We start from the raw sequence: 16,155 nt of genomic DNA, 5'->3' as shown, positions 1-16,155 counted from the left end.
AGATAATCATCCGCCTTGCCGTGTCGCCAAAGACCTTTCAAGCAGAAGAGCTCAATTTCCTCTGTGTAGCGGAGCTGCCGCCATTTGTACAGGGTTATATTTAAGACACTGATTAGTCTTGTGCATTAAACTATGTATTTTAAGTGCCGTTTAAAGAGGGAGGGAGTTTAAACTCGAAATGAAATCCAAATGGACCCTATTCAAACAACTTTTTTGGATGTATGTGCTCTTCATTAATTCTAAACTAATAGCCAAATCAATGTATTTAGTTATTCTTATACTGTAACTTGCAGGTAATGCAGATTTACTAATATATTGCTAATAGTTAACACAGTAATTTCAATGCTGATTAATATAACGAAGATAAAGGCAATAATAGCAAATAATGACACATTTGTCAAGAAAGAAAATACATTTGGTTTCCTCTCAAGGTTCTCGTCCACTCAAACATCCCATTTCATTGTGATTTGATTTATATGCATAACTTCAAATTGAATTAAAATGAATGCAGAACTTGAATGCAGAACTTTACATTGCATTCAATTGAATGGATAAATTCAAACTGAATTAAATTGAATGCATAACTTAAATGCTTGACTTTAAATAAAATTTAATGCATAACTTTTAAGTTGAATTGTAAAGAAATGTATAACTTTTAAATTGAATTAAAAAGAAATGCATGACTTGAATGCACAGCCTAACATTAAATCAAATTGAATGCATAACTTTAAATTGCATTAAATAGAATGCATAACTGTAAATTGAATGCATAACTTTAATGCATAGCTTGAAATTGAATTAAAGGGATTTTGTGAGACAGATACTGATTTTATTTTGACTGTCTGACTTTCGTGACTTCAAACTGACAGTTAGAGTCCATTTAACCTTTAAAGCTGCTCATCACTCCATCAGCGTCTCTACTGGACCTGAGAAGGACAGACCTGTCAACGTGTCTCTCCCAAGAGCCACTATCCCTTTCACACCTTGCTTTCCATGATGCTTTTATCACCCAGGGAGTAGCATTGATTCCATTAACTTCCTCTCTCTTCGTGACCAAGATCTGCGTGATCGGGGAGGAGGCAAGATGTGACATGCCTACTGAAGGTTTACACTACGGTTGCATTAATGCATGAATGTTATTAATACTTCATCTTGTTAAGCATCATGGCCTCCTGTTGGTGATGGGCAAGCTGATGTCTTTTTTTATCGTTCTATTAAAGTGTATTTTAGAGAATAATTCTGCAGTGTTTTACTGCAGCTTTAGGCTTTACCCTCACGAGTGTGTTCAAATGGATGAGATGACGTGACACTGGTGTTTGTTGTCGTTCACCTCTGGATTTGAGTTGGATTAAGGGCTGTTGTTGAACATTTCCAGATCTCTCCCATCATGCAGTTCGCTTCTGCTGTCGTAACTTTGAATAAGGTTGTATTTGTTTTTCGTGTTGTGCCATCAGCAGGATCCCACACACTACTTGAGCTGTTGCTAATTTCTTTGTTGTCCCATATTTTTGTGTGTGTGTGTTTTGCATCAGTACGCATTATCCTAATGTTTTTCCCCGCTATGACATGCTTTAGTACACATTGCCTGCTATATTGCATAATTTTGGCCTCAGGTTTTCAACATTGTGTCCAAATGCATGTTTGTCTACAAAGGGGCTTACTGAAAAGGATATCAAAAAGAAAGAGGTTAAGCCTCGTCTGTGGCGGGCTTTATTTCTCCTGTTAATCTCTGACGGACTCCTGTGGTCCAGTGAAATCAGAGATTATGGATCATCATATATGACACTAATGTGTCTGCGGGACTCTGTGAAAATCTATGGAAATGCTCCCTGGACCAGACGACATCATTGCCATGTAGATAACTAGGACATCTTTCTCCATTATAGCACCATATTAAAATAATCCACATTTGCCGTTATTTTTTTATATTTTATTTTATTTTATTTTATTTTTACTCCAAAATCAAGAGTATCTATCCATCATCCATCCATCCATCCATCCATCCATCGTTTTGTCATTCCATCCATCCATCCATCCATCCATCCATCCATCCATCGTTTTGTCATTCCATCCATCTATTCATCGCTTTGTTGTTCCATCCATCCATCCATCCATCCATCCATCCATTCATCCATCGTTTTGTCATTCCATCCATCTATTCATCGCTTTGTTGTTCCATCCATCCATTCATCCATCCATCCATCCATCCATCCATCCATCCATCCATCCATCCATCCATCGTTTTGTCATTCCATCCATCTATTCATCGCTTTGTTGTTCCATTCATCCATCCATCTGTCGTTTTGTCCTTCCATCCTTCCATCCATGCATCCATCCAATGTCACAATGCAAAAAATCCTATAGTAAAATTCTATTTATTTATTTGAGACAGATGATCTTAATTGTCATGAAAATAATGTCACAATGTATGTCAAAATGCAAAAATCATAATGGTCCTAAAATAAACTTGCTTGCTTTATTTAATAATAATAAAAAAAAAAAAGTAAATAATGTCACAATGCAAGAATCCTAAAATAAGAAGGTCTGTAGACGGTTCTCAGTGGAGTTTACCGTGTGTGTGCAGTGTCTCCTCACCATGACCAGCGCCAGAGAGGCTGTGAAGAGTTTAAACAGCTCTAATAGTCTCGCTTTATAGGGTGTTCCCGGAAAGTGTTATCTGTCCTTCTTGAACCTGACCTCATATCTTGCTCTCGTTCCTGTCATTAACCCCCAGAGCACCAGAACTACTTCGGGGTGGATGAGAACTTGGGCCCGGTGGCCATCAGCGTGCGAAGAGAAAAGCTGGATGATGGGAAAGACAAAGAAGCATCGCAGTATAACTATCGGGTCACCTTCAGGACGAGTCAGGTACGCCAGCGCTTGACAAACATGAATCTCTCAGCATATTGATATAAAAAACTATTGATAATTAGTTTTCATTTTAATTGGATTAATGAATGAGCATATCATGTGTAATTAACAATTAATGGATTGACCTTAATTGCAATACAATTTTTAGTAGTTTTAGAAGGACTAATGGTGTCGCAGTGGAAATAATAGCTCCAAACATTTAAATAATTAATTAAAGTTTTGCCTGCTGAAATGAAGGAAGCATTTAATTAATATTAAGAGGTAAAACCCTCCCTCTTTCATACTTACAAGCTTGAAAATGTCTTGGTTTGCATTGGCAATATTTATAATAATTCCTATGATATCAATTGCTAATAATTTTATTAATGATAGAATCATGAAATTGTCATGAAAATTTCTTCATTTTCTAAATTATGTATTTATATGTTTGTTTGTTTGTTTGCTTTCTTATTTATTCATTTATGTACTTATTCACTTGTTTAATTACCGGTATTTATTAATTTGGGACAGATCATCTTAAAGGGTCCTAAAATAAACTTTTACAATTCTTTATGCAAAATATAATTTCCTTTTTTTTGTCTTTAATGGGGTGAAATATTATTATAATTATTATTATTATCATTTTCGAGGACAGTAAATCAAACAAATGCCCACATGCAGATTCCTTTTTCTCCATCGCATTAAACCTTAGGCTTTGATCTTAACCTATAATGGCACTCGTTCACAGTTAATCTGAATTATGAAGCCTTTTGTCATTTCCTACATGCCATAGATGCTCAGATGACTCAAAATCTCAGAATGACCCTTTAAAGAGATGCTAGAGAATTCAGCATAAAAGGCTTTTACTCTATAAGTGCAGATAAAAAGGTCGAGACTCAATTTCTACCTTTCAGACGAGAGCGCGCCCTCGAATCTCCTGCAAGGGGGAAGATTTCATTGACAATAACTTCCCAATATATCAATACATATTTTTAATTGAAAGAATCCTGTTAGTTTATAAGAAAAAGAATAAATACTTGAGGTCACACACTCATATGACAATATTAAGCCATCGGATAATAAGGATTTTGATTGTTTGAGGCAGGCAAATGTCCTTGCTGTTTAATGCATGTGTGATGATTAGATTAGACACTAACTGCTCTTGTCCTGCTCTGGCCCTCCTCAGTTGACCACCTTGCGTGGGGCGATTCTGGAGGACGCTGTGCCGTCCACGGCGAGGCACGGGACGGCCCGCGGTCTCCCACTGAAGGAGGTGCTGGAGTACGTGGTGCCCGAGCTGAACATCCAGTGCCTTCGACTGGCCCTCAACTCACCCAAAGTCCCCGAGCAGCTCCTCAAGCTGGACGAGCAGGGGGTGAGGACTCGTCTAGAACGCTCAAATCTCATGTTATGTAAACGATATTCAGATATGCAGAGTAGGGCTGCACGATTCGGGGGAAAAATCTGCTAGCAGTTTTTCTCAGAAAAAGCATATGCAATTCGAAAAAGAAAAAAAAAATCCCACTTTATATTAAGTGGTTTTAACTACTATATACTAACATGGAAATTAATAATTTGATACAATGGACTTATTGTGTACATACCTGTTTTTACATTGTACTTGGATTTTAAAAATACCTGCATGTACTGTAATTACAGCTGTAATTAATTTATGTAATTACATTTATAATTACACTGTTGACCCTTCCTTTACACCTTAACTCACCCTTAAACCCACCCAATCCACCACACCTGTCCCTAACCTTACCCGGATCACACCTCAATAGCAGCAAAAGTGTTTTACAGTACAACATGAACACAATAAGTACATTGTACTTCTTTTTCGATGTAAGTACATAGCACTTAAAGACACTTAATATAAAGTGGGGCCAAAAAAAAAAAAATCCAGGTTTGCTCTGCTTGTTTGTAGGACTGCACAATTTCGCTTGATTTTGTGATTACAGATCAATATGGATATAAAACTACTACTACTAATAATAATAATAATAACAATTATTATTCTTATTATTTATTTTTAATAAATAAATAAAATATATTAAATGTATTAAATTAAAACAAAATAAGAAATAGTATTGTAATATTTCAATGAAAAAATAGTGTTTTAAAAAAAAATGTGCATTAATTTCTTCAAACACTAAACCATCAAACCTGTATTTAGACAGAAAACCGCAGGTAGGGAACATATATTTATATAATTAAAATGCAGCCTTTGTGATTTGACTCTCATAATATGATCATTTTGGTTTTATTTAGATTAGATTTGGTCTTTTATTGTATTGCTTTTGCTTATGTTTTATAGCAATAAGCAACATTAATTGTAGTGGTCAATCAGTATGGTGACTGAATCTTTAACATTTTTACATTTTGATTTTTTTTGCTTATTCTATTGTGATTTTTACCATGATTTTTACCACAACCGCCATAATTAAGTCTGGTTTTAATGAAGCATTGCATCTTTACACTGCATTTTGTGCAGGCACAGAGCAGCCTTAACTTGGCTGTGTAAAGATGCCTTAAGAATGTGCATTGTTTCTCAGTTATATGTGTAACACAGCAGTTCTGAAAGTGTTAATGAAAATAGTGCATGGTTATATGACTAAAAATCAACATGCACTGGGTCTCAAAAGCACCATAGGTAGAGCTGTTTTTCCCATGAAGCGTCTCTCTACATGGATTCAGATGGTCGTCTTGGTTCTGAGGGAGAAAATCAGCCAATATCATGTTATAGTTCGATCAATAACAGCTCCAGTCGCCCATTGATTTCCCAACTTGGAGTGGAAATGTGAATGAGGACGGACGAATATAGCCAAAATTACATTTTATTTCATAGATAGAGACGTTTCAATCCCACCCTCTCAATAATGTTTCATTATTGTCTTTAGAGAGAAGTGATTATTGAAGTTCTCTCGAGTGCTAAATATAGACGAGTGTGATATGAGCGGAAAGCCAAGTCATTTCTTTTTGCCTGGGAGTTCTGTATATTATATACTACCATTTCAAAGTTTGGGGTCAGTAAAGAACGTAATACTTTTATTCATCAAGGATGCATCAAATTGATCAAAAGTGACAGTAAATTATTTTACATTGTTACAAAAGATTTATATTTGAAATAAATGCTGTTCTTTTAAACTTTTTATACATCAAAGAATCCTGAAAAAAACAAATGAACACAGTTTCCATTAAATATGAAGCAGCAACTGTTTTCAACATTGATAATAATCATAAATGTTTCTTGAGCATCAAATCATCATATTAGAATGATTTCTGAAGGATCATGTGACACTGAAGACTGGAGTAATGATGCTGAAAATTCAGCTTTGATCACAGGAATAAATTACACTTTAACTTATATTTACATATAAAACTTCATTTTAAACTGTAAAATATATATTTAGCTGACGCTTTTATCCAAAGCGACTTACTAAAGAGAACAAAGAGCCAAAAAAAAAAAAAATATTTCACAATGTTGCTGTTTTTACTGTATTTTTAGCAAATAATTGCAGCCTTGGTGAACATAACATTAAACAAAAACAGAAAATCGTTCCAACCTCAAACTATTGAACAGTGTGAAGTGTAGATATTAGGGAAATATTATATATCTTAATAGCTCCCTGTCATATCAAGTCAAGTCACGTTTATTTCTATAGCGCTTTATACAGTACAGATCGTTTCAAAGCAGCTTTACAGTGATGAACAGGAAAATTATGCATTTCTGCTGTTGTTCAGTTCAGCGTTGATTCAGTTGTAAAGATCATCAACTATTAAATTATTAATTTAATCTATAAAGCAGTTCTGCAAAAAATGATGTCATCGTCCAGCTCAGTTTTCATACAATATCAATAATTTTGATGACAGAATGGAGAAAAACCCTTGTGAGGAACCAGTCAGTTCTCCTCTGACCGAACGGCCAATCATATGAACGTCAAACTGTGGATTCCCATCGACACGGGCTATGAATCTTGTTGCTTGAAGCTGTCAGAAAAATCCCAGGGTGTTTTTTCTTACATAAGTGACAAAAATTGAAAAAAGAAAGAAAAAAAACATTTCATTGCTGGATGAAATGGCACTTTATTGATTACAGTTTCATGTTTCTCTGCAGGAGCATATACAGGTTTGTCCCAGAAGGCTTGTGTTTTAGTGTAGTTTTCCCTCTTAGTTAGTCGAAGTTACTCAGCGAAGCATTTAACAACTGTTTAATACCGTTTGGCACTCTCGTAAGGATTCTGGGAGTTGTCTCAACTCGAGCAGGGAAATCTGGATAGCGTGCGCTGAATTGCTACCAGTTGGAACAGCATAATGTGGGCCTCAGATTCGGAGTGTGTTATTTGTACGGGCGTTCATGCTTACTATGTTTATAATTCAGGCATCAAGTTTTGGTTTGGCACACACCACTCAAATTTCCTTCAGAAACGGTATGTAGTTATTTTGCAATTTCGTTTGCTGCTGTTAGTGCCTCTAAAATGACATGCTTCACTTTTAAAAAACTTTTCTTTAGTGTGTGATGTTGCTGTTTGAGCATGAAAAAGCTCTGAGTTCTTCTCTATATCAGAGTCAGTGTTTCTGAACTCGCCCTGAAACGCCTCCATTGTAGTCTTGAGTTTCTTCCGGGAACGAACACGTCACAATATTCCTCATTTAAATAATTAATGCGCAGAATAAAGGGGCGGGGCTTGGTTGAGTTAGTTAGTGTGTGTTGAAACTGGCGGTTATGGTAAGGGGCGGGACATTTCCCAAACACACTCGAAGCGCTCGACCAATCACAACACACTGATCCAGCCGACCAATCAGAGCACAGTGTGCTTTCAGAAGGAGGGGCTTCTTAGAGACAGGAACTTAACAGAGTGTTACTGACAGACTGGGAAGAGAGGAGCCGCAACAATGGAGAATATGAGGAAAATAATGTGTTTTTGACCCCAAAAACAAAATAAAGACTTTGAAACTGGGCATAATAGATCGCCTTTAAGGAAAGACTGTATTTGCCTTGTGTATTTGATTGTTGCACATGCATGTTCAGCTGGCTGCTGAAGATCTGGTTTGGAGATGAATGGTGGTCTTCGCCTCTGGGGACGTATGTGTGAAAACCAACACCTATGTCACATAATGTGCTAAAGACCCCCAGTCTGCCTCCAGTTTGCCTCCCACACGGCTAGCAAACCGTATCGCGTTACCTTGGGCTGCTGCGGGAAAGGTTCACTGCTCACTTGATGGTGACAGATAATGAAAAGTGAACTCTTTCATTCCGTGTCCTGCTCTTTTCTTCTCTTACGCTTGTGTGTGTGTCTTCTCACAGGACGACAGAATTAGCGGCGGCTTAGCAGAAACAAAACTTGTTTTGAAAGTGAAAAAAGTGAAGATCTCATTTGTTTCCCGTTGATCTTTAGCAACATTTTAAGACAAGACCTACCATGAGCTCTGAAGTTAAGCTTAAGAAATTAGATCATGGTATGTTATGTTCGATTATATTAGATTATTATACTGTAACTACGTCATTAAAATAAATTGTTACCTTAATTTATGTGGAAGATGCAAAGAAAAAATGCAGTCAAACGAGGATCCCAACAAAGTTTCAGACATTGCCTGGTTAAGAAACAGTAAGAGCCACAGAATATTCTTCAAGGCATAGTTTATGAGAAACAATTAGTCAGGTACGCATCAGTAAACTTTAAGTCATTAATGAAATCATCAGGCAGATGCACATTTATTTTCCGCGAGTGGATGAAGCGAAGTCCAATGGGAACGTGATACTCGAGTCCCTTCAGAAGAGCTCAGTCTGTAATCATCAGTTCAAACAGATTCAGCGATCACAAGGAGGAGGATTTAATAATCATTATGGAAATTGAGGGATTGGATGGGATGATGGTAAACCAAACAGAAGTCTGTGGGATCACATCAAGTTCTGACTGTGAAATGTGTCATTCACGTACAAAAACAACCGCACAATAATGATCACTTACAAACGAGTTTCTCAAACAGCAACAGCCCCATTTGTGCCGCATATAATAAGTTTGAGGCTAGTTTTTACTACTATTTTGAATTCGCTTTTATTTTAATATTTTCTGTGTTCATTTTAAATTTAGTTTGATTTTAAGCTCTTTTTTTTTTTTTTTTTTTTTTTACTTTTTGCAGTTTTAGTACTTCAACATTTTTATTTGAAGTATTAAGTATTATTATTATACAACTTATTTCAGTTAGTTGCCAATGCAACACTTCACTGTTTTTCATATTATATAAAAAAAATTGTTTAGCTTTATTTAAATTGACAAAAAAAGTCTTTGTTTTAGCTAATGACAACAAGATTGGTTTGAGGCATTTTAAAACAAGTAAAGAGATATACAGTATCCTGGATAAACTGTACTCTGCTTATAGTTAAAGCTGATATACTTTCTGTACTTTTATTCTGTACTTCTACAGCATAAGCAGATGTGATGGATTTTTTTTTTATTAATCATAACTAACATTTATTTTTCTTGAAGGAACAACATTCATATGCTTTTGAATTTTAAATGTTTCCAAACCATTTGGTCGAAAACTCGTGACTTTGAGTGTGTGAGTGTATAAATAACAAATAGGGGAAATGAAACTAGACAGATGTCTAGGTTTGAAAACTTGTGATTAACAATGAAGTAATCAAGAAAACAGAGTTCGCTTCTACCTAGTAACAGAAGGGTTTGCCTATGAAGAACCAATCAAATTGTAGGGAGATTATGTAATATATCATGTTATTTTCCCCATGCTCCTATTCTATAAAAACTGTTGTATTCCTGTTTGCTGGTGGGATTCTCTCTGAAATTTGTCTGAGAACCTCCGGCCGTGATTTAAAGCGTATTCGAAGGCATTGTCTGAAGTCTGTCAGTTATTATTGCTGCACAGCAAGTTAGGGTTAGGGGACTCGGCTGACTCAGTAGACCCAGAGAAACTAACGTCGACTGTAGACGTTTGGGGACGTCGATTGTGGACGAGACCCAGAGAAACTAACGCCGACTGTAGACGTTCGGGGACGTCGATTGTGGACGAGACCCAGAGAAACTAACGCCGACTGTAGACGTTCGGGGACGTCGATTGTGGACGAGACCCAGAGAAACTAACGTCGCCTGTAGATGTTTGGGGACGTCGATTGTGGACGAGACCCAGAGAAACTAACGTCGACTGTAGATGTTCGGGGACGTCGATTGTGGACGAGACCCAGAGAAACTAACGTCGACTGTAGACGTTCGGGGACGTCGATTGTGGACGAGACCCAGAGAAACTAACGTCGACTGTAGACGTTCGGGGACGTCGATTGTGGACGAGACCCAGAGAAACTAACGTCGACTGTAGACGTTCGGGGACGTCGATTGTGGACGAGACCCAGAGAAACTAACGTCGACTGTAGACGTTCGGGGACGTCGATTGTGGACGAGACCCAGAGAAACTAACGTCGACTGTAGACGTTCGGGGACGTCGATTGTGGACGAGACCCAGAGAAACTAACGTCGACTGTAGATGTTTGGGGACGTCGATTGTGGACGAGACCCAGAGAAACTAACGTCGACTGTAGATGTTCGGGGACGTCGATTGTGGACGAGACCCAGAGAAACTAACGTCGACTGTAGACGTTCGGGGACGTCGATTGTGGACGAGACCCAGAGAAACTAACGTCGACTGTAGATGTTTGGGGACGTCGATTGTGGACGAGACCCAGAGAAACTAACGTCGACTGTAGATGTTTGGGGACGTCGATTGTGGACGAGACCCAGAGAAACTAACGTCGACTGTAGATGTTTGGGGACGTCGATTGTGGATGAGACCCCGAGAAACTAACGTCGACTGTAGACGTTTGGGGACGTCGATTGTGGACGAGACCCAGAGAAACTAACGTCGACTGTAGACGTTTGGGGACGTCGATTGTGGACGAGACCCAGAGAAACTAACGTCGACTGTAGATGTTTGGGGACGTCGACTGTAGACGTTCGGGGACGTCGATTGTGGACGAGACCCAGAGAAACTAACGTCGACTGTAGATGTTTGGGGACGTCGATTGTGGACGAGACCCAGAGAAACTAACGTCGACTGTAGACGTTTGGGGACGTCGATTGTGGACGAGACCCAGAGAAACTAACGTCGACTGTAGACGTTCGGGGACGTCGATTGTGGACGAGACCCAGAGAAACTAACGTCGACTGTAGATGTTTGGGGACGTCGACTGTAGACGTTCGGGGACGTCGATTGTGGACGAGACCCAGAGAAACTAACGTCGACTGTAGACGTTCGGGGACGTCGATTGTGGACGAGACCCAGAGAAACTAACGTCGACTGTAGATGTTTGGGGACGTCGATTGTGGACGAGACCCAGAGAAACTAACGTCGACTGTAGATGTTCGGGGACGTCGATTGTGGACAAGACCCAGAGAAACTAACGTCGACTGTAGACGTTCGGGGACGTCGATTGTGGACGAGACCCAGAGAAACTAACGTCGACTGTAGATGTTTGGGGACGTCGATTGTGGACGAGACCCAGAGAAACTAACGTCGACTGTAGATGTTTGGGGACGTCGATTGTGGACGAGACCCAGAGAAACTAACGTCGACTGTAGACGTTCGGGGACGTCGATTGTGGACGAGACCCAGAGAAACTAACGTCGACTGTAGATGTTTGGGGACGTCGATTGTGGATGAGACCCCGAGAAACTAACGTCGACTGTAGACGTTTGGGGACGTCGATTGTGGACGAGACCCAGAGAAACTAACGTCGACTGTAGACGTTTGGGGACGTCGATTGTGGACGAGACCCAGAGAAACTAACGTCGACTGTAGATGTTTGGGGACGTCGACTGTAGACGTTCGGGGACGTCGATTGTGGACGAGACCCAGAGAAACTAACGTCGACTGTAGATGTTTGGGGACGTCGATTGTGGACGAGACCCAGAGAAACTAACGTCGACTGTAGACGTTTGGGGACGTCGATTGTGGACGAGACCCAGAGAAACTAACGTCGACTGTAGACGTTCGGGGACGTCGATTGTGGACGAGACCCAGAGAAACTAACGTCGACTGTAGATGTTTGGGGACGTCGATTGTGGACGAGACCCAGAGAAACTAACGTCGACTGTAGATGTTTGGGGACGTCGATTGTGGACGAGACCCAGAGAAACTAACGTTGACTGTAGATGTTTGGGGACGTCGACTGTAGACGTTCGGGGACGTCGATTGTGGACGAGACCCAGAGAAACTAACGTCGACTGTAGATGTTTGGGGACGTCGATTGTGGACGAGACCCAGAGAAACTAACGTCGACTGTAGATGTTTGGGGACGTCGATTGTGGACGAGACCCAGAGAAACTAACGTCGACTGTAGACGTTCGGGGACGTCGATTGTGGACGAGACCCAGAGAAACTAACGTCGACTGTAGATGTTTGGGGACGTCGATTGTGGATGAGACCCCGAGAAACTAACGTCGACTGTAGACGTTTGGGGACGTCGATTGTGGACGAGACCCAGAGAAACTAACGTCGACTGTAGACGTTTGGGGACGTCGATTGTGGACGAGACCCAGAGAAACTAACGTCGACTGTAGATGTTTGGGGACGTCGACTGTAGACGTTCGGGGACGTCGATTGTGGACGAGACCCAGAGAAACTAACGTCGACTGTAGATGTTTGGGGACGTCGATTGTGGACGAGACCCAGAGAAACTAACGTCGACTGTAGACGTTTGGGGACGTCGATTGTGGACGAGACCCAGAGAAACTAACGTCGACTGTAGACGTTCGGGGACGTCGATTGTGGACGAGACCCAGAGAAACTAACGTCGACTGTAGATGTTTGGGGACGTCGACTGTAGACGTTCGGGGACGTCGATTGTGGACGAGACCCAGAGAAACTAACGTCGACTGTAGATGTTTGGGGACGTCGATTGTGGACGAGACCCAGAGAAACTAACGTCGACTGTAGACGTTCGGGGACGTCGATTGTGGACGAGACCCAGAGAAACTAACGTCTACTGTAGACGTTCAGATACGTCGATTGTGGACGAGACCCAGAGAAACTAACGTCGACTGTAGACTAGTGTTGCTTTCGTCAACGAAAATTATGACGAAATATTGTCGTCAACGAACCGTTATCACCTGACGAAAACGAGACGAGACGAGACGTAAATGCTGGTCATGTGACGATGACTAAAATACATGTATAATGCAATATCGTTGACGAATAAAAACGAGACTAAATGTGATTTACACAATAAAAACTATGCTAAAATGTTTCTTCATTTTCGTTGACCAAAACGAGACGAGACGAAATGTTATAACGTCACGACGAATGAGAGAGTTGTGCGTGAACCCATAGCTTTGTCGGCTTTAAATTCTGGTTTGCGATCTGGTCACCCGACCCGATTATCAGCGAATTTAACAATATTACTCCATTAGTTATTCCATTAAAATGTCTCATTGGTATATTTGACACATTCATAATCATAACTTTTGCCGGTTCTTTGTGACAGCTGTTATGTGCGTTATTGCAGTGTCTCTGGTTACATGAACGCGTCACCGCATTAGCACCAGAACATGGAGATTTTATTTTAGAGAATAATCGCACAACCTATTCAATATTCTAGAATTAAATAAACTAATCGAATATCCAAAAATCGTGACTCATCCCTGCATCCCTTGTTTCTTTTCCCAAATCTTCACTCACGTCTCACCCATTTTCTAAAGGGATTATAATCGTGTCTTCATTGGTTGCTTTTAATTAGGCCTATTATATTCGTATTCTTTACTGTGGTAAAGTAGAAAAACACTGTAGGACAGATAGCCTACATTTGTACTTGCATGTCAAATTCTTTTTAACACAGTTTGTGCTTGTTATATTAGACATAGGGCGCGTCAAATTTAGTTGTAAAGCGCGTCTCACACGCGCGGGTGATTTTTAGTTTCACTTTCTCTGGCAGCGCAATCTCAAACATAGCCTAAATATTTCGCCCTTGTGGAGAATAAAATTCGCTCTTCAGACCAATTTACAACAAAGATATCATAAAGAGATCGATGGTCTCTTTCCTGCTCGTGTCCTACATCCCTCTCAAAGCGCAGAGGCTATATCACGCGTCTTTGTGTGGAAATATAAAACGAGTTTTTATTTTTTTAAATAACCCCCCACCACCGCCGTAGTTGGTCCATTACCGCGGTGGTAAAAAAAAACTGCCACCGTCACTGCCCTATACTAACCTTGTTTGAAATTCTATATTGACTGGGTTAAATAGAATTACATTAGGCTACTAAAAAGAAACTAAAATACAATTTTCATTGACTAAAACTAGACTATAATGTCATCAGTTTTCGTCGACTAAAACTAGACTAAAATGTCATCAGTTTTCGTTGACTAAAACTAGACTAAAATGTCATCAGTTTTCGTCGACTAAAACTTGACTAGACTAAAAAGAGTATGAACGTGACTAAAACTAATAAAAACTAAAACGAAAGCTTGACACAAAGACTAGACTAAAACTAAAATTAAAACAGGCCGCCAAAAACAACACTACTGTAGACGTTCGGGGACGTCGATTGTGGACGAGACCCAGAGAAACTAACGTCGACTGTAGACGTTCGGGGACGTCGATTGTGGACGAGACCCAGAGAAACTAACGTCGACTGTAGACGTTCGGGGACGTCGATTGTGGACGAGACCCAGAGAAACTAACGTCGACTGTAGACGTTCGGGGACGTCGATTGTGGACGAGACCCAGAGAAACTAACGTCGACTGTAGACGTTCGGGGACGTCGATTGTGAACGAGACCCAGAGAAACTAACGTCGACTGTAGACGTTCGGGGACGTCGATTGTGGACGAGACCCAGAGAAACTAACGTCGACTGTAGACGTTCGGGGACGTCGATTGATTGTGGACGAGACCCAGAGAAACTAACGTCGACTGTAGACGTTCGGGGACGTCGATTGATTGTGGACGAGACCCAGAGAAACTAACGTCGACTGTAGACGTTCGGGGACGTCGACTGTGGACGAGACCCAGAGAAACTAACGTTGACTGTAGACGTTCGGGGACGTCGATAGTAGACGATACCCAGAGAAACTAACGATGACTGTAGACGTTCAGGGACGTCGATAGTAGACGATACCCAGAGAATCTAACGATGACTGTAGACGTTCAGGGACGTCGATAGTAGACAATACCCAGGTAGACTTAAGTCAGGTGCGAAAAAAGAAAAAATACCACACAGAATATGTGGATCCCAATAGCCAAAAGTCTGACCATTAGCTGACAAGTGACCAAATTATACATAAAACCACTGTTAGCAAACTACCTGTGGTCTTCAATTACTGAATCCAGTCAATCTGGAATCAAACACTAAATCTCTAGCATTTCCCTCATTTCATTTGATGGGAAGTGAGTTGCGACAGAAGTCTCTTCAGGAACAATCAGTCGCAATCCCACAGTAAGACGTGGTGAAATGCCATCAGAAACCCTGGCTTTACGCAAGCTAACCCAGTTCAGATGCGCTGAACGGGTCTGATGAGGCAGAGGAAAACGGCTGATGTTTCAGCGCTCAGGAATCACGGCTCTCTTACGCGGGTCAAGTATTCCCAGCTTGGAAACCATGCTGTTGTCATGGCGACCTCGTCCTCTGAAACCTTCATCCGACTGTTTTGGATTAGGAACAGCCAGTGACTTCCCCGGCATCTAGTCGAGCAGTGCTAATGCAGTTCAGAGGAGATGCCCTACTTGGCTTTAGAAAGGACACACACACACACACACACACACACACACACTGGGATAAGTGCAGTAAACTTGAGTTATAAAACGACATCCAAACCGCTGACACATTCTGAATGGGTAGGTATACGGCCAACAGTTTTTAGACGAAGCAAATGGTGAGAAAACATAAAATGCTTGCAGGAGTCAAAAACACACAGGGGCAAATTTAACTCGAGAAGTCATTTGAGCCAACAGTGATGTCATGCGCTTGCTTCCTCACGTCAGTTTCCATTTCAACAGCATCAAAAAGTCAAACAAACCCTAGTAAGATCCCCACTTAATAATAAAACAGTAAAACACTTAAACCCTTTATATATATATATAATGCACTATAAAATGATTTTTCATGCATTAATTATGCCTTGTAATGCACTGTATGGTCTTTTGTAAGCACAATTATACATTATAATACTTATCTATTCATTCATTTAAAAAAAGTATAATACATTAAATACATTACAAATTTCAGATGTAGAAGAATCTGCAAGTATTATAATGCATTTTAACTTGGTTACAATTATTTATGAAAAGATATAATGCA

The 16,155-nt window shown here is 40.2% G+C and overlaps 1 protein-coding gene across 8 annotated transcripts in view; it reads left to right on the top strand.

Annotated features, from left to right (window-relative positions):
- The window catches only part of LOC311279652 (signal-induced proliferation-associated 1-like protein 2), a 143,442-nt gene that overhangs the window by 61,743 nt on the left and 65,544 nt on the right, over nucleotides 1-16,155 (top strand). For all 8 annotated transcript variants that reach the window (XR_014625573.1, XM_084391284.1, XM_084391281.1 and 5 more), the window contains exons 3-4: nucleotides 2,735-2,868; nucleotides 4,037-4,225. Coding sequence is in view for 7 of the 8 variants with exons in the window: in XM_084391284.1 (XP_084247410.1) it covers nucleotides 2,735-2,868; nucleotides 4,037-4,225 (323 nt within the window). In the remaining variant the exon portion in view is untranslated. The remainder of the gene's footprint in view (nucleotides 1-2,734; nucleotides 2,869-4,036; nucleotides 4,226-16,155) is intronic.

The sequence above is a fragment of the Rutilus rutilus genome (assembly GCF_951802725.1).
Source record: "Rutilus rutilus genome assembly, chromosome: 20".
Classification (NCBI taxonomy): domain Eukaryota; kingdom Metazoa; phylum Chordata; class Actinopteri; order Cypriniformes; family Leuciscidae; genus Rutilus; species Rutilus rutilus.
This window is presented reverse-complemented; position numbering and strand designations above follow the sequence as displayed.